General features: G+C 39.6%; 1 protein-coding gene across 1 annotated transcript in view; it reads left to right on the top strand.

The window, feature by feature from the left end:
• The window catches only part of PREX2 (phosphatidylinositol-3,4,5-trisphosphate dependent Rac exchange factor 2), a 194,134-nt gene that overhangs the window by 125,205 nt on the left and 45,788 nt on the right, over positions 1-23,141 (top strand). The window contains exons 30-34 of the mRNA XM_075141682.1: positions 661-789; positions 6,952-6,993; positions 9,647-9,864; positions 12,586-12,688; positions 14,896-15,039. Of these exons, the coding sequence (XP_074997783.1) occupies positions 661-789; positions 6,952-6,993; positions 9,647-9,864; positions 12,586-12,688; positions 14,896-15,039 (636 nt within the window). The remainder of the gene's footprint in view (positions 1-660; positions 790-6,951; positions 6,994-9,646; positions 9,865-12,585; positions 12,689-14,895; positions 15,040-23,141) is intronic.

Genomic DNA, 23,141 nt, shown 5'->3' with positions numbered 1-23,141 from the left:
CCTGAAGTACTTCCCCCTCACTGAATTTGTGTGGAAGACCACATAACCTCCTCTTTTTCTTTTTTCTTTTTTTTTTTCTTTTTTTTTTCTTTTTTCTTTTTTTTTTTTTTTTTCCCATTTTGGGACCAAGATAATCTGCTCTCTTGTATTTCTCAGTGTTTCAGACTAAGTACCTGACAGGCTCACACAACAAAAAGTTATCCTTTCAGTGGTATAATAAATGTTCAGGTAGACACAAGATATGGACACGTGGATATTTTATTCTTGATCTGCACCATCTTCATGAACCATACAAGGAGCACTTCAGTGATTTGAAAGATAGACTAGGTTAAGCAATAAGTAATTTTGTTTTAAGTTTAATTTTCTGATTGAATTAATTTTGCCTCTAAAAGTTCCAGGGTTCCGCTTACTCCATGGAGACAGGCACCTTCTATCTTATGTGCCTGGTTCAGAAAGAATCATGTTTGGGAACGCTCATCTCTCTCTCCTTTGACTAAGTAGGGAACTTAGATGACTGGTAGACCTGTCACCCTAGCTTTAACTAGACTTAAATAAGTTGACAACTCCTTGAGCTGTGAAAACATTTAGGAAGACATAATGTCTTACTGTGGTTTTCTCAGGAGGTTTAAGCAGAAAAATATTATTTTTGTCCTTGCTTAGAGTTTCAGCAGGAAATGGAACCGAAGCTTAACTGTCCAAAGAGGCTACGACTCCACATCAAGCAAGACCCTTGGAACCTCCCCAGCAGCGTCCGGAGTCTTGCCCAGAATATCAGAAAATTTGTTGAAGGTTAGTAAGAACAACATGACCATAAATAAACACTTCATTAACGATAGAGAGCCTGGGGAAGCGAAGGGGAAAAATACAACCGCTTCATGTTGCTGCTAGGCAAGGTTTGCTGAACACAGTGTAGCCTATGGGAAATGCCTGAATTTCAGGACTTTTTTGTGATCTTAGTAACAAAGTTAGTGGAGTATATCTCAGCTGTCTCGTGCTTACCCTATTGGCTTCAGATACTGAAGAGAAAATTGTCTCTTCTGACAAGTGAAAAGAAATGAACCATATGTTGCATGTGCTATGTTATTTCAGTTGCTGCTGAAGTCCAGTGGGCTTGACTGATTTGTCACAGAACTTCGTGGGACTGATACACCAAAATGGGGCTTTCCTTGAAATTAAAATCCCTTTTTTCTACCGTCCTAAATGGAAAGATGAAGACTCTGCAGGACAACTTTTGTCCTATATCTTGCTCTTATCTGTCAGTGATCTGGAATCATTATCCCTCTAAAATCATGCTCCCTCTTCTGCCATAAAGCCAAACCTCTTCCACTGGCTTTCACTTACGCACTCCATCACAACTGATCCTATCACTCCTCTTCCTCCACCTCCCTCCCACCACTGTCTAAGAGTTACCTAGTACTCTGTTCCTCTTCACCACCAAGTGACAATGAGAGCTGGGGTTTTCTGCTCACTCCCCTGGCTTCATAAGAAAGTAACTGGGAATTCCTCTCCAGAAAATCTTGCCTGTAGCTTCTGCTTTTATTTCCTGTGCTGCTTGATAAAGAAACAGAAATAATGAGCAAAATGATTTTTATAAAACTACTTGCATTAGGAGTCTACGTGGGAACAAAAACTTGTGTCAGGTCTAGCTTTAAATGATTTGTGTGTGTGTTTAGCTTCTTTTGTTTTGTTGGCTAATTTCCATGGTGTCCCATAAAGAAACTAAATTTCAGATCACTGGAAAAGAACTTTGTGATAAGTTTTATTAAGATAAACCTCCAAAAAACAACTGGCCAAACCAAACAAACTCCTCCTCCTCTGACTTTCGGTATTTCTCATTTCAGATACAATCATATTTTCAGACCCTGCATTAGAAAATTCTAAAAACAACCACAAAAATATCTCCTATTTTTGGAGTCAATCACAGTGGGTTAACTCTCCAGTACTAAGAATACTTCTTTTAGTTTAATGGTGGCTGTCACTGAGTGAAAAATGAATAAATATTTTTGGATCCTTTTTTCTACAGGTCTGTCTTCAGCCTAAACCAAATTATATTCAAGTATTAATCATGGTTTCTTTCACAGTTCAGAAGGACTGGAAATGTGTCTTTTAACAGTCCTTCGTTGCCCCCCTTCTGAAGCCAAGCCTAACAGACCATTTTCACATAACTTGTTTGCCCATAAATAGAATTAATAGACTTAACCCATTTCAACGTTGGTCATATACCCTCAATATTGAGCTGAGGTTATTCAGATAAATTTGGTTTTAAATCTACCACAAAATTTTGTGGGAGAGTTCAGCAAGGTCCAAATGAATTATCGTCTCTGTAAAATACAAAACTTCTCTTTTTACAATACTGCTATAATGTAATGGTGATACTTATCGGAATCTTGACGTTTACAGAACAATAAAACTGTTGGCATTTTCTAGTGTTTTAGAAATTAGGATTAAAAAAGGTTTTCTCTGTTAATAAATTATATAACTAACTTTATTGCAAACTGTCATGCTTGTGAACGGTGCATGGTTCAGAGAGCTAAATAGTAAAACGCGTTATTCTTGTGCTGTTCAAGGAGAGCACACACTCTGCCTTACCTTCTCTCATCACTGTGTCTCAGAAGTTGTTTGCCAATTTTAAATATTCTTGGTTCTCCCTTTCCATCCACGGCATCTGAGCTTTTGTCAGATGTGAGTTTTTGTGAGATTTCCAACAACTGCCTTCTGTGCCATCTTCTTAACCAAATACATGGGTTTACACGTAAAATTATCATCTTAGGTTGTTTATTTATAGTCCGTCTTTACATCTTTCTATTCTCTTGTAGTTTCTTTTCTTGCATTTGATTCCTATTCCACGCCTCCCCCCCCCAAACTGGTATCACTAATACTTGTTCCCGAGAAGTACTCTGGAGAATCATGATCCACATCTTCGTCATAATTTTGATTTGCCTGTGGGACCAAGGAGTTGGTGTGATGTACTGGATACCTGAAAGCCTAGGTTCTTATGGCTTCCCTGGCACAAATAGCATGAAGGAGAAGTAGGAGAATGGAAGTGAATAATTGCTTCTCAAACCTTAGTTTCCAAGGCATGTCTAGACAGGTATGTGTAATTCAGTGTTGAAAAGATTCAGGGCAGAAATGTGCCCCTCAGGCAGTTTTGGGAGACTGCTGTGATTGAGACAGGCTTAGGCCTGTATAAATTAAACTTGAAACACAACCAGCAGCTGGATCTAACTGAAATCAGGTGAGCACGATGCAGCGTTAAAAATGCTTTAGCAGCTAAATTTTCCCTTCATATCTTCTTGTTTTCTCCTTTCCAATCTTGCCATTATGCATTGTGTTCAGAAATGGTCAGGATACCTAGAAGAATCACTAGTACTGCCCTGAGCTATTTCTGGCTGAAAACCTAACACACGGTACAGAGATTTACCTCCCCGTTCTCCCTCTTACTCGCCTGATTCAGGAAAAACAAAAGATGTCCCCTAATTTGACTGCTAAGTTGGGCTTATGAGAACAAGTTGAACAAAGTCTTGGGATTTTAGTAGAATCTTCATGTTTGTTTATAAGTAAAAGGCAGTATTTTAATAATTGAGGAAAGCAGATGTATTTGTCTCTTCTAGCAGGTTCAAGAGGAAGTAGTCAAAGGAGACCACAGATACAACTTTGTTCACCATGGGGAAAAAAATTGTTGTAATTAAAACCTCCAATTGTCATAAACATACTTAACCATTACTGATGAATGCTAACATAGGGATGAATGCTTTCAGTAAATGCATCTCCTTATTGAAAACTGACTCATTTTTATTTTCATAAAAATATCACAGGCTATTGTAATTTTTTACTCATTGTTCTGTTGCATTGTAGAATGTGTTGTATTAGGTTAGACTGATTAGTGCTTTAAAGCAGAAGGAGACATGGGAGCCCCACAAAAATTAGATGTTTTAAGTCCTAGATCTTAGGATTATTTTTATTGACTTTGTTTAATAAGTATGAAGAAATGGGAAAATTCAGAATGCCTTGAGGGTGATTGTTCTGATCTGTCAGTTTTCTTTTTATTAGTATTGGAATTGGAAGAACAATTTTTAAAAAAGTCTATGAAGGTTTGCACAGATTAAAAAAAAAAAACAGAAAAAACCAACCAAACCTTCCTTGACAGTAAATTTAAAACATACGTGGAGATTGCTTTGTCTCATTTCATTTGTCCTACCATATCATTAGAGAAAGAGAAGTTTTCCATGGTTACAGTAAAAGGCAGCCCTAGAAGGCTAATCAAGTTGATAGAATTGAAAAGTTCTCTGAAATAGTGTACAGATTCTAGGAGGATTTATCTGGAGCTAAGTAACTAGAGAAAAGATGAAAGTTATTTCTTGGAGTATCAGGGCCTACGAAATTGTTAAACCAATGAAGATAAATGTAAGTTGTTGGCGCAGGCAGATCTTTGAAGATGGAGTGCTAGATTTTGGTGCACGAGAGTGGTAGTGAGAGCAGGAATTCAACGGTCATTAAACAGAGAAAGAATAATGTATGTACAAGATTCTGGATGTATGTGAGACTTGTAACATGAGAATTGTAAAGCTCAAGAGGGAAAGCTGAGGGATGACTCGAGTAGGAACCAGGAAAATCAACAAGATGGATGGAAAGAAAGGGACTCTTCAGAAGCAAGGTAAAACCAAAACTGGCCATCGTAACAACAGAAAGGTGTAAAGAGAGCAAAGAGGAGGAGAAATTTCTGTAGTTGCTTTTTCCCAAAGAAAAAAAAAGGTAAGATTTTTGGTCAAAAGAAGAGGTGTTTTAGAGCAAGTCAGATTTCCAGTCAACTAGTCACATAACTGCATGAGGAAGCGCAGTTGTTTTGCTAGCACAATAATTTTAAGTTTAAACAGGAAAAACTATGCAATTGAGAAAGTTCATATCTATTTTAATTTAAATTAGGAATGAGGAGTGAAGGAGACCTTCAGTCGTTTAAGATATAAAAAATTTATTTCAACTTAAATCATAAAACATTGCAGTGCAAATCTCAGTCTTATTTCAAAAATATTTTGAGATGTGAGAAGCAAAATAGAACTAAAATCTAGCCTTTACTGGCAAAGATCAGAATACCAGAATAGCATGATTTAAAAAAAAAAAAGTACAAAAGAATGTTTAAGAATAAAAGAAGTTGAAGGCATCTTGCATTACAAATCATATAATCTAACGAGAAATTGCTGGGGAGTTATTCCTTTCCGTACACCATGTAGCAAGAAGGGGTGAAAACTTCCATAGCATTTGGAATTTGTTGAAAAGCAAATGGTTGACAGCCAGGGTTTGCTTGTAACCCCAGGGAAGTGTCTACTTCTACAAATAATCTAGTCTCTTGCCTGTGGGTATATTTTGAAATGGAGAAGACTTATAGCAATGATAAAGGAAAGTTGCAGTGTCCTGTAATTTTCCCATAAGCAGGAAATCATTATTTATAAATACCTCAAATGCTTTTGAATTCAGAGATCGAGTAAATTTCATATAAAACAAGCTGCAATAGCCTCAATGTATGTAAATTCTTCAGATAAAAGCTATATTTCCCTATATTGTATTTTCAGTTACTAAGATGTGTTCAGACTCCAAGATGCCAAGTTATTAATCTCTTAAGTTTTTTTTCAAAAGACAGAAGGCCAAGGCAAAGACCTATTGCCAGGCAATTTTCAAGAATAACCAGTAATTTTGAGTGTTTTGATGCTTGTATTTGAGATACCGTGGGCATGCATTTCAGAAGCGTAGGCACTGCCAGTTCTTTTCGCAATGTGTGTACAGCACGGATGAAGATCAGGCTTGAAAGGTTTTCTTCTTTTTTAAGCATAGTCACCTTTGGGGAAGATTCTGGCTTTTCATAGTTATGTTCAAATACACACAGAATCCAGACTGTGCTGTTGATACAGTCAACTCCAATGTCAGTTCCGTCATCTGAGTTGTATTCAAATTTCAAAGGATTCAAATTTCAAACCTATTAGGTTAGTTTTAGGAGGGGGCAACAAATTGTCCTGTTGTCCACATACCCCCTAGCAGCATTGCTGGTCCACTGAGCAGGGCTTGGAATAGGACTGCACAGAAAATTGGGTGTGTGAAAGAAAGTTTGGAAAGATGCGAAAGCATGTGAAGTAGCGGTGTGTTCCTACAGGCAGTTACTGTAGGAGAACTGATGTGCTGGAAGTCTTAGACACTCTCTAAGGTTATGGCAGCTTTTTAGTCTGCCTGTTCCTTGCAGTGGTGGTTAACACATTTAAATTTGTGCTCTGGTACATGGTAGAGGGGAAGAATCGCTTCCTTCAGCCTGCAAACTTTGAGAAGTCCCACCCGTCCAAAAAAAAAAAAAAAAGAAAAAAAGAAAACAGTGTAAAGAGATATAAAACCAAATTTTTGTCAGTGTAAATTAAGAATTTTTTTTAATCTGTACTTTTTTACTTCACAGGTTGTTAAGTGAAAAGCAATGTTTGAAGCAAAATAAAATCCTGAAGACTGAGAATAAAGTGAAAATAATGTTGTATATTTCCTGGATGCTTTGATATACGTTAAAATGAGGATAATTTAAGATTTTTAAGTATGGAACAAGAGAGGGAAAAGAAAAAGGAAAGAAATGGGGTAGTGTGGGAATCAGTGAAAACTGGTCTTGTTTTTCAAAGTTCTATGACTGGAATTCTTCGTATGTGGACTTGCACTGGTCAGCTGGTACACACATACTCTGAGGTAGCAGCTGCCTCTTCATGTGTCTTTCTCAGTGTTGGTGCTTTTGATTATTACCAATTTTATGAAGTCATATGTAAAATTAAGTGAAGTTGAGACTCATTACTGTTTTGTAGGTATATATCAGGGTTGCCTACACAAGAAGTTGGAGTTAAGCTGGTATAAAATGAGAAACTGCAAATGCATTATTATGTCAATGAAAACACTTTTAACCATGACCTCAATATATTTTCTTTTTTCTTTAAGAGGTGAAGGCACGAATACTCTTGGCACTTCTTGAGTATACAGGTAATTTTGCTTGTTTTAGGGGTGGGGGATGTGAATGTGGATGGTTTGAGATTTTTTTTGCTTTTGGACAGAATGCTGTGTTTAGAGAAAGGGGGAAAATCTCAGATAGGATAACCTGATAATCAACAACTTTACCCCTGTGTTTACAGTGAGGATTCCTGAAGAAAACAACAATTCCAAAGACATTTCTAACCAACCTTACACATTCTTTTTTTTTTTAATGCAAAATAACTTCTCTGGCCATTTACTTTGGATCTTGGCAGATGAAGTAACTACTAAATCACTGAGCTTGTGCACAGTACTTCTGCTGTCTTTCTTCTTTTGGGCTTTTTCCTTTGTCCTATCTTTTTTCTTTTCTCTTCATTCCAATCTATTTCCAGACTTACCTTACTATTCTAACCCATACCTTTCCTTTTATCTCTTTTTAGAGAATACCTTTTTTTAAGTCCCTACTTTTTGGAAGGGGTCTGATTATTCTGTGTATTATTCTACTATCACCCTATACAGCATACATCTTCAAATACACAAAATAGGCACGTGTGTCTGCAAAATAAATGTCAGTAGATCAGTATTTAGAAAATAATGCTTATGGCAGAAGATTCTCTACAGTTTGTAGGTGCATAAGTGTTCAAATAAGCAGTCACATTTGACTGTAAAAGCTGATTATTTTAACCATTTTGCAGCACTCTATGAATGCATTATTATTTCATGATTTTGTTATGACACATATCAGCAGTTTTATAAAGGGGAATATAACATTTCTTTGTTGTCAGATTTCTTCCAAATATTATAAAAGTTTTTAGTAATTCCTCAAGTGTTTTAAAATAAGAAGTGACCTGAGGAAATACCCCAGATTTGATTTTTTTAGAGCAGTTTTCCCTATTTATATTGTTTCATAAGTTTGTAAATTCTATGGTTTATTTTCTATAAAAATCTTTTTGTAAAAAGAGTCCAAAGTGCTTTTCTATGCAGTATCTGATGTTCAAGTAGTATTAAATGAGATTTGGAACTGAGGTGTTGGAGACACCAGAGGGCTGCTTTAGAAGCAGGTAATACAGAGGAAGGCACTGAAAGTCAGCTGCTGTTAAACGAACAGAGATAAAATTGAGCAAAACGAGAAGAGAAGATGTGTGTTGGGCTCAAATCCCTGAGCACTGCTGTGACATTGGAAGGTTTTTGACCATGGGGAAGCCAGTGGGATTTTTGAAGCTGGAGATGGGTGGAGTTTTTAAAGATGATAATTATGTCTGTACTGGGTTCTGCACAACTTGAGAGAGTGGAGAGAGAGAGAGATATTAATTTTAATACTCAAAACAAAAAGCAATGAGTCACAGTGCAGAAGCAGCAGTGATTAGACCATTTATGGAAAACATTCCTGAGGTCCTGAGAGGCTGGCAAATGGAATCAAATCATAGTAAAAGTGTGGTCACTATTATCAATAGTCGAGGAAAAGATTGAAGAAGATCTCGGAAGGAAAACAGACAGAATGGAGTTACTTTGAGAAATACTTGGAGTCCAAGAAAAGCATATTTTTAAAGTCAGTATTAATTTTGGGAGTACAGAATTATTTCTGCTGTCTTATCCAGTCATCTAAAGTCTTTCCAGCTCCATAGAGAAGGTGGAAAAGGAGCTGAGCCTCGTAGAGGCAGAGGAATCTAAAAGTGAGGACAAAGATTTTAGGCTTTGGAAAGACCTTGATATCACCTAATCTTCTCTTGCTCTGAGAAAGATTAAGTCTACCTGTACCATTTGTAATTGATGTTTCCCTAACAGCTCATAATGATAAAAATACTTGAAGACCTTCAGGAAAGCAAAGAAGAAGGAAGCACTGAATATTTATCACCACAATTTTGTGCTTTATTGAGAACATGTTTCCCTTTCTAACTCTTTTGACCTTTAGCTAATCTAATGCCTGTGCCCTCCAGAATAAATTGGTAGTCCCTAATTTAAATCAGCTGCTAATGGTTCCATAGACTTCTACCTAGGGACCTGTCCTGGACTTTCCTGACACCATAAATCTCTGCTGCTTAATGGATATGCGATGCTACTGTGTGCTTATTTTATAGATTTCATATTCAGATGTATATAGTATTTGGATAGGTTGTGCTCTGGTAGCACACTCCTGTATGCCTTGTCTGCAGTTTACAGCAGGCAGTCTTCATCTGCCCTACCTAGCTGGTAGCTGTGGAGTTGACCAGATGATGCAGTCATATTAAGAACTTCTGACTATCCTTGCTTTCCTGTGGAAAGTAAAGGTTTTTGTGCCCACATCTGGTTCTCACATTGCAGCAAAGAGATCTGACTCACATCCATAACCTTGTAACATCAAAAGTACATAGAATTGATGGCATGTACATTAAAATCTACAAGATAAACATACATTGTTTATGAAGAACTATTTTAAATCCAGATTTTAAATACATTTCTATATAATTTTAGAATTATAAAATAATCTTTTAATGTGGAAAATGACAGTTTTGGTCATGGAGTGCTATTTACTGAGAATAACATTAGGCTGTAAACTTGTAATTTACTTTAAAATTTACCTTAAAATGACTTGGTTTTTAGACAAAGAAAAAAATTCCAGCCCAGTTCCTTTGCTGTTAATCTGCTCCATTTTTGCTTTTCCTCTTTTGGCTTTTACCCATCACAGATAGCGAGATACAACTGAGGCGAGACATGGTCTTCTGTCAGAGTCTAGTGGCCACAGTCTGTGCTTTTTCAGAGCAACTAATGGTGGCCTTAAATCAGATGTTTGACAACAACAAAGAATATGAAATGGAAACACTGGAGGCCAGCAGAAGGTGGTTGGAACAGATAGCCAGTGCGGGTCTTCTCCTTCATTTCCAGTCCCTGCTCTCACCTAATCTGGTAAGACTCCTCATGTGGCATGCTTGGTCACAGCCTGTGTTTGTTCCCTGAACCAGGGGCACGGTTAAACAGTCTTAGTTATAAATGTAATTTTCTGTGTCCTTTGTGCTGAGCTTGTTACTTAATTAACTGCTATTTGGAAAATTTGCGATGTAGATAATTACAGATATGGGAAGTGTTTGTAGTGTGGGAAATATGTTTTCCACAAAGACAGTATTATGTTTGAGTTAGCAGATAGTGAGTTTGCCCTTGACTCCCCACTGCTATCGTAGCTGTTCCCTAGGAGTGAATGTAGTATTAGGTGATAACCAGAACTTCAGTTTGCAATAAGCAGCAATGCAAGGTAAATAAAATACCTGATTTGGATATCTTATCACCCCAAAAACCAATAGGGCTGTAGTAGTTGAAGGACTAGACATGCTAGTCTGTTTTGCTCCTGTCATAGGGCAAATCCTTGTAGCCTGTCAGGGTAAATGGAAGTCTGCTGTTTCTTCACAAGGCTTGGCAAAGAGCCATGGCTTGAGAAACAATTAAAAAAGGGACATGGCTTTGTAGTCCTCTAATCCCCAGTTATCCAAAGTGCTTCTTCAGCTATTGAAGGTGCTTCTCACGCTAGACTGCTAACCTGAAGAACTGTGAAGCAGTCTCCACAGTCTTCTCTGTGGCAGTCTTCTCAACCTCTGGAGTTGCTCACTGAAAATAACTGATTTGGTACATCCTACTGTGTAAAAGTCCACGCAAATAACAGACGATGTTCCTAGTATCAAAGATCATCTTTCCTTGCCTTGTCTATCTCAGCAGTGGTTGACCTGATAAACTTTAGGAGCAGAAGAGATCAATAAAAATAAAGGTGTTTCTAAATCATGATCATAAAGCATTAGTCTATGGTATTGTTGGAGAGCATTGACTTGAACTAGTGTGAGCAACTACCTCACAGGTAGTTGAGGTACCTATGTGGGCTTGCAAGGGACAGGGTATGTCAGGATGAGGTGTGCGGCTTAAAAACAGATAAAGTCAGTGCCTGAGAGAAACAGGAGGGCTCTTTATCCACGTGAGGAGTATGTGAAGAAAGCACAGTCAGGGGAGCTTGCGCCCATGTCTTGAGTCAGGGATGCTTTTTAGCACCATGCAGCACCAACATGTCCTGGTGCTGGAGTCCTCGGAGTTCAAGAGTAAATTCAGTTGGTGCCTGTCTTATGTTTTCCCATGTGCTTAGTTGTCATGTTATCACAAAATAACTGTTGTCTTTACAGCACTGAATACTTCTGTTTTTTCTTTCAAGATTGTAGAGATTTCCTTTGTAGTGAAAATACATGCTACTTAGCTATTTTCATGTAATCAGATACCAGCAGTATGCATTGTCGAATTGAAAATTAAATTAAATTTAGACTCTTCTGTCTAACTGTTCTTAACCAAGGGAAAAGTATTTAAAGGCAACTTTTTCAATACCTTCTTAGCACTATTTTGCTTACAAATGATCCGTGTTATTTTAAACAAGGGTATTTGAAGGAAATTACACTCATTATGGTCAGAGTTCAGTAAAGAATGAGCAGTTGTGCAAAGATTTCCCATGTCACTGAATGGTTTTCAGACTGTTCTGCTGATAAAACTGCTCTGTCCATAGAAACTTCATAAATTGAACCAGGAGACAAAATATTTTTAGCAGCTTTGCTTTTTCGTAAATACAAGAGGGAATGCTATTTCACTATATAGATCAGGGAAAATCATGGGGTGTTTTTTTTCCTTTCTATAATTCAGTAACCTATAGTTTTTTCTCATTTTATAGGCAGCTAGTTTATAATTCTTTACCTTCCTACTGTTTCAGTTCTTAGAGGAGGAAAAATGCCATGCCTCAGATTTCCATTTGGCTCTTGCTAACTTAAGGTGCTAGGGGAGTGTTGTATAAAGAATAGAATTACTTTAAGTGATTATTGATTTCTGCTATAATTGCTCTGCATATTTAACTCAAGATAACCATACTCGTAGATGACTCTTTTCCTTTTTAAAGGTTCAGTAAAGTGTCCTGAGAAGTTAGTAATTTACTTCCTGAAGCTTTTTTCGTAAATTAGTCTGGATCCCTTTAGCTATCTCTTTAGCTCAGGAGTACACAGAGTGAACCACAGTTCAAATCAGAATATTGGCATATCTGCATACTTGATTTGCATCTAGAGTTTTGTAGGTGAAGGTGCAAATCACCCTGAGCTATACTTGTTCTGAGCTATTGGTTCAATTATTGGTGCTTAGAGTGGACACGATGAACTCTCATCTGTTGTTTATACATGAAATGCTAAAGTTATGGCATTTTTTAAAGAAAATTGCTAAAAAGAAGAATTTGTTTTTCACATTTCCCCTCTGTTAATTTACAAGCTAGACCTGGTGTCAAGACAAGCTGTTGAAGTCTGGTAACTTACGTAAAGAATAATTACAGTAGTGTTTGATTAAAAGCCATGAGAAGTAATGGTAGCTATAAACTACCTATTCATTTGCTATGTGAAACGATAACTTTAATTTTAATAATCTTGGACTAGTAATAAAAGAAAAATAGAAGCAATAGAAAGAAAGATATTTACGTTTTCTAGGAGTTAATTAGGTTATACACTGCATCAGTGAAATGTTGTGCAACATTCTGTAGTTACTTTTATGTCCTGCTCTCATATTATTTCTGGTAGGGAAAACATCTGGCTGAAACGACCATTTCGCTTTTTCTTTTGCCTTTTTTAGGCTGATGAGCAAGCTATGCTAGAAGATACATTGGTTGCGCTGTTTGACTTGGAGAAAGTTACTTTTTACTTCAGACAATCAGAGCCAGAACCACTAGTTGCAAGTGAGTAATTATAATTCTTATCTGGGCTTTACTTTTCAGAAACATTTTCTGTATTTGTAACATTTTTCTCCCCTAGAACATTACCTCCCACAGGGAATATTATATAGTTTGGGATTATGGAGAATTAGTAGATCTGTAGCTCTCCTAATATTCCTAGATTTCCTGAAATACAGCTAACATCAGTGACAGTGCAGAATCATTATCTGGCAATGTCAGTAACCTTGGGGGCAAAACTGTTTGCTTAACTGAGTTGTCCATTCGGAGTATGTGACTGCCTCAGGAAAGTCCCTGGAAGATCTAGTTGTTATTGAAGAGTCATGTGTAAAGTAAGCTTGAAGGTCTTAATAGAGAAATGCAACTGAGATGAGATGGAGAAACATAAAAACCATTTCATTTTATCATCTAAAAGACAAAGTAGATCTTGGAAGAATTCCTTGAAAGGAGACGGCAAACACTGTTAGGATAGCTTTAAATTGTGCAAGAAACTTCCCCTGAGACCTGCTGGTGCAGACGATCAGGGTCCTGAACCTTCTTCCCAATACTCGCCCAACTCGCAGGAAAGGACTGTCTTCACAGTCTGCTGTTTATACCCTTCGCTATTTTCAGCCACTCCTTTATTAATATGTTTTCAGCCAGTAGAGATTTTCCTGCAGTGAACTTTGTTTAGTGAGCAAAAAGCCCTCATTTTTTCCAAAGTCTCATAACTCCCTTGGGAAGGGAGGAAAGCATGTCTGCTTCACATCAGGCTTTTCTAGAACAATTCCCTTGCTGGACTGAGACCACACGTGAGAGAACTTCTGCAGTAACCAAAACCAGAAGACACAAAGCTCCTCCACAAAGCTGCCCATGCTCCGAAGAATTCAGTAGCACAGGGCTGGTAGTCTGGTAGGAATTAGCCTATACAAGACCATATTTATTTCCGTATAATTCAAGTAAGGACCCTGTTTAGAGTGTTTGTTTTAAAAAGAAGCCCTGCCAAGCCAGGTAACAACATGGAACCGGAGTTACAGGAGAGCCTCCTGACGGGGAGTTAACCCTATGCCTGTGTCATGAACTGTTCATATTGCTGTATCTTCCAACTGAGTTGACTGTGCTAAAACAGAGATAAATGGAAAGTCCGTGTGTTCTAGGATTATAATAAACTCTGTATTTCCTTTTGGTTTAAGTGCTGCCACAGAAGACAAGGAACTGGCAAATTTGTTTTTTCCATTTATGATTCTGCATGATCAATAAAAGAAAAAAAACAGTCGATCTCTTATTACCAAAAATAGTGAAAAATGTTCCTTTGGAATTTTTTCCATTTAGGTACAAAATAATTTATGCACACAGTGTAAAAACTACATAATAATATTATTATTAATGCAAATCACTAAATTTTATTGTTACTGCTTTCAGCTTGGAGACTTATGTATGGAAATGATACTTAAACAGGAAATACATACAAAGCTTAAATTGAATAAAACTGACTTCCTCTGAAAGATTTAGCTAAATGGAAAATTTTTGTCAACTTTTGCTAGCGGTCGTTACGTGTTAATCATCTGGCATAATACACACAACGTATGTTGGGGAATCACTGTAGCTGCAAAATGATACTGCCAGTTGCCCTGAACTCTACACCAATTGATGTATTATGACATTTAGCTTGTCGAAGTCTAATGAAATGTGCTCTTACACTTTTATATATTCTACCATATTACATTTGTTTTCTCAGTTGAGTCCTGATTTTTAATAATAATTCAATGAATATTCTGGTAGCTACTGTATGTTTACTTGTGTTCTATCCCACACAAATCTCAGGAAAATCTGACTCTATATATCACAGTGACCTTATACATCGTGCACCTGAGGAAGGCGTGTAAAATATGGCTAAAGGTATCCTTCCAGTGATTTCAAACTATGTACTGTATGTAGATGTTTCTTCAGGTTTACAAGGAATACAAGTAGGTTGTTGCCAACTACATTATTTGCTTAGTATTTTTGCTGTCATTGATGGGCTGACAAAGATGACAGTCACTGTCATCTACTTCCTGATAATGGATAGGCCAAAAGTGACCACAGCAACACCGAGTATAATGTAAAATACTGCACGTGTTAGTTTTGTGTCTGCAGTGATTTTTATCTAACCATGTGAATTTTGGGTGCAACAGCTTGTGGAAAAGGATGTGTCATTTCTTTTAATGAAACATTAACACTGACTGTATTTGTAGATGTACCAATCACATACCAAGCAGAAGGAAGTCGGCAAACCCTGAAGGTTTACTTCTACCTTGATAGTTACCATTTTGAACAGCTTCCTCAAAGGCTGAAGAATGGAGGGGGATTTAAAATCCACCCAGTACTTTTTTCACAAGGTAACTTGAGTTTTAATTCCCTCACCCCCCAATTCTTTTACATAATTTTTAACTCTCTTTAAAACCCCACCTATTCACTCTGATTTAAATCCTTTGTAACTATAAGGGCATAATGCTTATATTTAATATGTTGTTTAATGTTTAATGTGTTTAATGAGAACTTTGAATTAAAACGTGAATTTAAGAAATGCTAAGATTTGTGATAAAAAAATAGAGGCATGGGTATACATTTCTAAGTTTATACCTGTTAGATGATTCCAACACCAAAGAATGAATCCTCTTTCATCAATATTGTTTTGTTCTTTGTAGACATTAGTGGATAATAGTCAGGCCATGAAACTTGCTTTTAAAAGTGTTTTGCATTCCAAATGCTATCGTCATCTTTTCCTATTACTTCAAATTTAAGGACTAAATTGTTATCCCCTGAGAATTCTGTCTCTTTAAAACGTTATGAAGACTTAAATAACGTTTTCAGGCTTTTGTAGCTATGACACTGCAAATGTTACCGAAGTGATGAATGGTGGCGCTGATGCTCAGACTGTTCATAAATTGCAGACAGCCTGCATTAGCTGCAGTGTCATTACAGTCATCAGGAACGTTGAGTTTGATTCACTGAAATGGTGAATGCGAGGTGCTGATTGCCTTGAGCCGCCTTTGATTTCAGAGGGAGCTGAAAGTATTCCATACCTTGCGAAAGGCTTCCAGGCTCTATGTGGAATAGGCAGAAGCCAGGCATACAAATGAAGGTTTCGAGGAGGGTTTGGTTTCTGATAGATAAGGAGGATGTAAAAGGAAATAGCAAACAGTAAGATACATGAAGAAATAGCTGAATTTACTGTAAACTTAAAACACACAGTTTTAAAAAAATAAGATCCCTGAAGTCTGATTTTTAAACAAACTAATAAAGATAATCGTCAGTGGATTTCTTTTGAACAGATTGGTTTCAGTCATAGGGGAAAATGAGAACACTGAGCAGGAGGCGTATTTCAGTAGAGCAGACAAAAAGGCACATGAAAGAGAACAGAAAATACCTTGGTTCAGTGGAAATCCTGGAAATACTGATTTTTTAGATTTGGGAGGAGATTCAGTGTGCTACAGAACTTCTTTTGCAGAATTTTTTGCCTTTCTGTTTCCAGAAACGCAAAATATTTGAGTCTTACGATAAGCATCTTTGTAGTCAGCTAAAGGAAAAGGGCAAAGATTTGTTCAAGCATTAAATCTGCTTAATAATTTTCAGTAATACAGAAGATTTCTTCTTTCTTTATCATACCAAATTTCTTTAATTTTCAAGGATCCCCCTCCAAAATAGTCCATTAGACTCCAAGAATAAGAAGTCCTGGATAAGAAGTTAAATCCTAGCATTGAAAACATTATTTTGGTTTTTTTTCCCTCATTAATGAGTGAATTTGGATTCTTTTTTTTACTTCTTTCGTATGAGGTTTGGCTGAGCTGCCATCAAACTAACTCAGTAGATCCCCATCTTTAACTGAAATTTATTAGCTACAAATGTAGAAATCTTCTGTAAATTCCTCTGTGAAATGAATTCTTGCTTCCCAAGCTTAACAGAGCTAAGCTGTTTCCTGCCTAAAATATGGTTTATGATGTTTTCAAATGGAACATTTAGAAAATCACATTTTTTGAATACTTTATCAAAGGCACAAGTCAGTGCACATCAGTCTATTTATCTCTGTGTTGCTCTATTCTGTGTTTTGTACCTTCATGCCTAAAATTACAAGTCTATATATTTGCAGGATCGGGACTGCAGACATTTAAAAAAGTTTTTAAATGTTTACCCAGGCTATATTATGTATCCCTCCACTTGTAAAAACAGTTTTGTGCAACCACATACATTCAAAAGGATCCTGATTTGCAGGATTGGGGTCTGAGAATGTTGAGATATTGCTCTTGGCATTCAGATTTCTCTATTTCCTACGTTAGAATTGAGATCTCAGCAATAAATAAGCTTAATTAAAAGACACTTTATTTAAAATTAATTTTATTTAAAATTGCTACTTAGTCTCTTAATTATGTAGGGTTTCTAAAATTTTTTAGTTTTTCATAGAATCCTAGAATAATTCAGATTGGAAGGGACCTCAATAGGTCTCTCGTCCAACCTCCTGCTCATAGCAGCGTCAGCTGTGACATCAGACTAGGTTGCTTGGGTGTTTATCAAGTAGGATCTTGAAAACACCCAAGGACAGGAACTGCACAACCTCTTGGGTAACCTATTCCTCTACTTGACTGCCCTAACGGTGAAAGAGTGTTTCTTTCTATCCAGTTGAAGTATCTCTTGTTTCAATTTATGTCCATTGCCTCTTGATCTGCCAGCATGCACCATTGTGAAGAGCCTGGCTCTGTCTTCTCGTTGATCTCCTGCTACTAATGGCACCTGGCTAGTAGGTCCCCCCCAAGCCATCACTTGTACAGGCTGAACAAGCTCAATGTCCCTCAACCTCTCCTCACAGAGCGTGTGCTCCACCCCATGACCATCTTGGTGGCCCTTTACTCAACTCTTTCCAGTTGATCAACAGCTTTTGTGTACTGTGGGGCCCAAAACTAGACACAGTATTCAAGATGCTATCTAATGAGTGTTGAGTAAAGTGAGGACAAGCACTTTGTTCTGTCTACTGGCCATGCTTATGTTAGTACAGTTTAGGATGCTCTTGGCCTTCTTAGTTGCCCGAGAACACTGCAGGCTCATGTTCAGCTTGCTGTCTAACACGACCCCGAGGTCCTTCTCAGCAGAGCTGCTCTTTAGGCTTTACCTTCCCAGGTGCAGGACTTGACATTTGTCCTTGTTCAGTTTCACAAGGTTCCTGCTGGCCCATTCCTCAGGACTGTCTAGGTTCCTCCCTAGGTGGTCCTGCACTTGAGTATATCCACTGCTTCTCCCAATTTGCTATTATCTGCAAACTTGACTTACCTGCTCCAATTCAGCGATAAAGATGTTGAACAATATACATCCCTATGGTATTCTGCTTGTAACGGGCCCCTAGGTAGACCATGTCCCATTAGCTGCTACCCTTTGAGCCTACCCATCCTTCCAGGTTTTTTTACCATTCAGTTGTCTATGGCATTCAGACCATAATATCCTAACTTGGATTCAAGAATACCATAGAAGACATGTTTATAAGGAAAGCTTCCTTACAAAAGAGCTTTCTAATATATTAGGTAGAAAAATGTTGAACCCTTCAAAAAGGGGAGAGCCAAAGTACACACTGTGGGATTCCCTGCCAGCACCCGTGAGCATGGCCCCCGCAGTGCCTGTAGAGGCAGAACGGTGTGCTCCAGCTAGTCCAGACAGATGACTGAGTTTCCCGGTTGGGTAATCTAGTTGGATAAAACCAACTTTATGCCAGTAAAATAAGCAGTATGGATTATCAACTCTGTTTGCACTAACATGCTATTATAAATGGAGTTCAGCAGATATTTTTGTTTGGGCTTTCTGGTGTGACTTAGCACCAAGGAAGTTAAGAAGCAAGTCTGACTATTGAAATTTAATATTTTTTGCACAGAAGCAGAATTACAAACTCCGAAAGCACAGAAGGGGAGTGCAATTTGCATGTTCTTTCACAATGAATGAATTATTTATTAACTGGTCATATTAAGCAGTACAAGCAGAATTAATATTCTGTGTGCAGCTGAAGCTGTAAGATGGCAGCATGGTTCCATCAGAACTCTGCTTATTGCTTGCATTTTCTGATAGGGTGATGAATTCTTAGAATGTGTATGGATTATTAAAGTGGCAATATTCCTAATTGTAAAATCTTTAATGCTTCTCCTCAAAAAAACTATTTCACCAAGAGCCTGTGTTTTATGTTAGAGTAAGGTTAACCTCTTAATGTGAAGATCTTGATTTTTCCAGTCAAAATTTTCTCGGGTGTCCTGGTTTCGGCTGGGATAGGGTTAAATTTCTTCCTAGTGCTGTGTTCTGGATTTAGTATGAGGAGAATGTTGATAACACACTGATGTTTTCAGTTGTTGCTAAGTGCCCTCCTAGTCCAAGGACAGCTCCCGTGCCTACTGACTGAGCTAGGTACACGAGATGGGAGGGAACATAATCAGGACAGCCAGCCCAGCTGGCCAATGGGGTATTCCATACCATGTGACGTCATGCTCAGTATATGAAGGGTAGGCGTGATCCAGGAAGTACCGATCGCTACTTGGTTATCGGTCAGCGCGGGTGGTGAGCAATTGCATTGTGCATCACTCATTTTGTATATTTTATCATTATCGTTATTATTTTCCCTTTTTTTCCCCTGTTCTATTAAACTGTCTTTATCTCAACCCACGAGTTTTTCTCACTCTTACCCTTCCGATTCTCTCCCCGTCCCGCTGGGGGTGGGGGGAGTGAGTGAGCGGCTGCGTGGTATTTGGCTGCCTGCCAGGTTAAACCACAATAGTCCTTTTTGGCGCCCAACGTGGGGCTCAAAGGGTTGAGATAACGACACATCTGACCCGAACGGGTTAAAACAAATTTGTTATAAGCATTCATTATATCAGTTTAGTACTCGATGTTCACAATGTTGATTTATTTGCTCTCAGAGTTTTTGGATCTGTTCTTGCAGTTTTGGTATGTAGCACCTTACTGGCTGTCTATACTGCTGATTATCAGTTTTTATGTGGGGTTGGTCATCTCTGGGAAATGGATTAAGGTCATTGCTTTGCTATACTGTGTGACCTGGCTTTATGTTATGATAAAATTATTGGTCAGGAGCCTGTACTCAGCACTGCCATCATTCCTGTTCTTTGGGAGCTATCTTTTGGAAACTATTAATAATTACACTTCTTATGTCTTCACCTCAGAGGATGAATTTAGGGGGGAGACAGGATGGGACACTTTCTCCCACTTGTTCACCTTCCCCTCCATATCTTCAGAAACTCCTTTTTCTTCTATCCTCTTCATGAAGACGTCCACAATATTCCCTGAGAATTTTGAATATCCTTGGGATGTTCAAACAAGCATGTTCATATTGCTATGTCTTCTGAATGTGGTTCAGGCCTTGTTTAGAGTTAAACAACTATTCAGGAATACTGTCCAGAGATCAACCCCGGCAACAGATACAGTGACTACTCAAACCCCCACGACAGGCACTGTAGCTACTTCAACCCGCGCGACAACCACTGTGGCTACTCAAACCCCTGCGACAAGCACTGTGGCTACTTCAACCCCCACGACAACCACTATGGCTACTCAGACCCCGGCAACAGTCACTACAGTTACTCCAACCCCCGCAACAGGCACTGCAGCTACTCAAACTCCGCCAACAGTCACTGCAGTTACTCCAACCAGTGCGACAAGCACTGCAGCCACTCAAACCCCGGCAACAGTCACTACAATTACCCCATGACAGGCACTGCAGCTACCCAAACCCTTGCGACGGGTACTACAGCTGAACCAGAGGACCAACCGTCGCTGGTATCCGTCGCCCCTGTACAGAAGAAGAAATCTTTGAAGCGGAAGTTAGGTCGTGTAGAAAAGGATGATGGAAAAGCAGGGCCATCACGAGGAGGGGAGGAGGAAGAGGAAGAACTCATAAATGAGACGGAAACCACCCGATCCTTATCCCTGAATGAGTTGCGAGATATGCGGAAAGATTTCGGCCGTCATCCAGGCGAGCATATTGTTACCTGGCTGCTCCGATGCTGGGATAATGGGGCCAGTAGCCTGGAATTAGAGGGGAAGGAGGCCAAACAGCTGGGATCCCTTGCTAGGGAAGCGGGTATTGACAAAGCAATCGGAAAAGGGACACAGGCCCTCAGCCTCTGGAGGCGACTGCTGTCAGGCGTGAAGGAAAGGTATCCCTTCAAGGAAGATGTTATATATCGCCTAGGCAAATGGACCACTATGGAGAGACGTATCCAGTACCTAAGAGAACTAGGGGTGCTGGAGGTGGTTTATAGTGACCTGGACGACGCCCAAACACCCAAAGATCCAGATGACGTCCAGTGCACGCGACCCATGTGGCGGAAGTTGGTACGGAGCGCACCAGCATCGTATGCCAGTTCGTTGGCAGTACTGTGCTGGAAAGAGGAAGAAGCACCAACGGTGGATGAGGTGGTTAGCAGACTTCGGGATTTTGAAGAAACTATCTCCTCCTCCCTTGTCTTGGCTGTGGAGAAACTGTCCCGGGAGGTCCAGCAACTCAAAGAGGATATGTCCTATTCTCCACCTGTACGGACCAGTATCTCAGCCATTAGGAGTCAGCGTTTTTCTCCTCAAGAGAGAGGATATAGAAAGTACACACCACGGGGCACCCTGTGGTTTTACCTGCGTGACCACGGAGAGGACATGAGGCAGTGGGATGGAAAACCTACCTTCATCCTAGAGGCACGTGTACGTGAGTTGCAAGGAAAAACAATCACACAAGGGGGTTCTCCCAGGAAAAATGCTGCTCCAGTTTTCAGGAAAAACCTGTCTCACGACGGTCCAGTTTCCAGTGAACAGTTCCCCAGACAGAGTAGAAGGGCTGATCTTACTTTGGATTGTAATTGCAATGAAGAAATTCTTGACTCACGTTTGCAAGAAGTGAGAAGCGGATACTATGACCAGAACTGGAGGGGCCCTGCCTCCAGCCAGGTGGAGGAAAGGGACAACCGGGTTTACTGGACTGTGTGGATTCGATGGCCTGGCACATCAGAGCCACAGGAGTATAAGGCTCTAGTAGACACCGGTGCACAGTGTACCCTGATGCCATCAAACTATAAAGGGGCAGAACCCATTTGTATTTCTGGAGTGACAGGGGGATCCCAAGAGTTAACTGTATTGGAGGCCGAAGTGAGCCTGACCGGGAATGAGTGGCAAAAGCACCCCATTGTGACTGGCCCAGAGGCTCCGTGCATCCTTGGCATAGACTATCTCAGGAGAGGGTATTTCAAAGACCCAAAAGGGTACCGGTGGGCTTTTGGTATAGCTGCCCTGGAGACAGAGGAAATTAAACAGCTGTCTGCCTTGCCTGGTCTCTCGGAGGACCCTTCTGTTGTGGGGTTGCTGAGGGTTGAAGAACAACAAGTACCAATCGCTACCACAGCAGTGCACCGGCGGCAATACCGCACCAACCGAGACTCTCTGATCCCCATCCATGAGCTGATTTGTTGACTGGAGAGCCAAGGAGTGATCAGCAAGACTCGCTCACCCTTCAACAGTCCCATATGGCCAGTGCGAAAGTCTAATGGAGAGTGGAGACTAACAGTAGACTACCGTGGCCTGAACGAAGTCACGCCGCCACTGAGTGCTGCCGTGCCAGACATGCTAGAACTTCAATATGAACTGGAGTCAAAGGCAGCCAAGTGGTACACCACCATTGACATTGCTAATGCCTTCTTCTCCATCCCTTTGGCGGCAGAGTGCAGGCCACAGTTTGCTTTCACTTGGAGACGCGTCCAGTACACCTGGAACCGACTGCCCCAGGGGTGGAAACACAGCCCTACCATTTGCCATGGACTAATCCACACTGCACTGGAACAGGGTGAGGCTCCAGAACAGCTGCAGTACATTGATGACATCATCGTATGGGGCAACACAGCAGAAGAAGTTTTTGAGAAAGGGAAGAAAATAATTCAAATCCTTCTGCAGGCCGGTTTTGCCATAAAACAAAGTAAGGTCAAGGGACCTGCACAGGAGATCCAGTTTTTAGGAATAAAATGGCAAGATGGACGTCGTCAGATCCCAACAGATGTGATCAACAAAATAACAGCCATGTCCCCACCAACTAGCAAAAAGGAAACACAAGCTTTCTTAGGCGTTGTGGGTTTTTGGAGAATGCATATTCCAAATTACAGTCAGATCGTAAGCCCTCTCTATCAAGTGACCAGGAAGAAGAATGACTTCAAATGGGGCCCTGAGCAACGACAAGCCTTTGAACAAATTAAACAGGAGATAGTTCAGGCAGTAGCCCTTGGGCCAGTCCGGGCAGGACAAGATGTAAAGAATGTGCTCTACACCGCAGCCGGGGAGAATGGCCCTACCTGGAGCCTCTGGCAGAAAGCACCAGGGGAGACTCGAGGTCGACCCTTAGGGTTCTGGAGTCGGGGATACAGAGGACCCGAGGCCCGCTACACTCCAACTGAGAAGGAGATATTGGCAGCATATGAAGGGATTC

Source organism: Calonectris borealis, chromosome 2 (genome assembly GCF_964195595.1).
Source record: "Calonectris borealis chromosome 2, bCalBor7.hap1.2, whole genome shotgun sequence".
In the NCBI taxonomy this organism is placed as follows: domain Eukaryota; kingdom Metazoa; phylum Chordata; class Aves; order Procellariiformes; family Procellariidae; genus Calonectris; species Calonectris borealis.
This window is presented reverse-complemented; position numbering and strand designations above follow the sequence as displayed.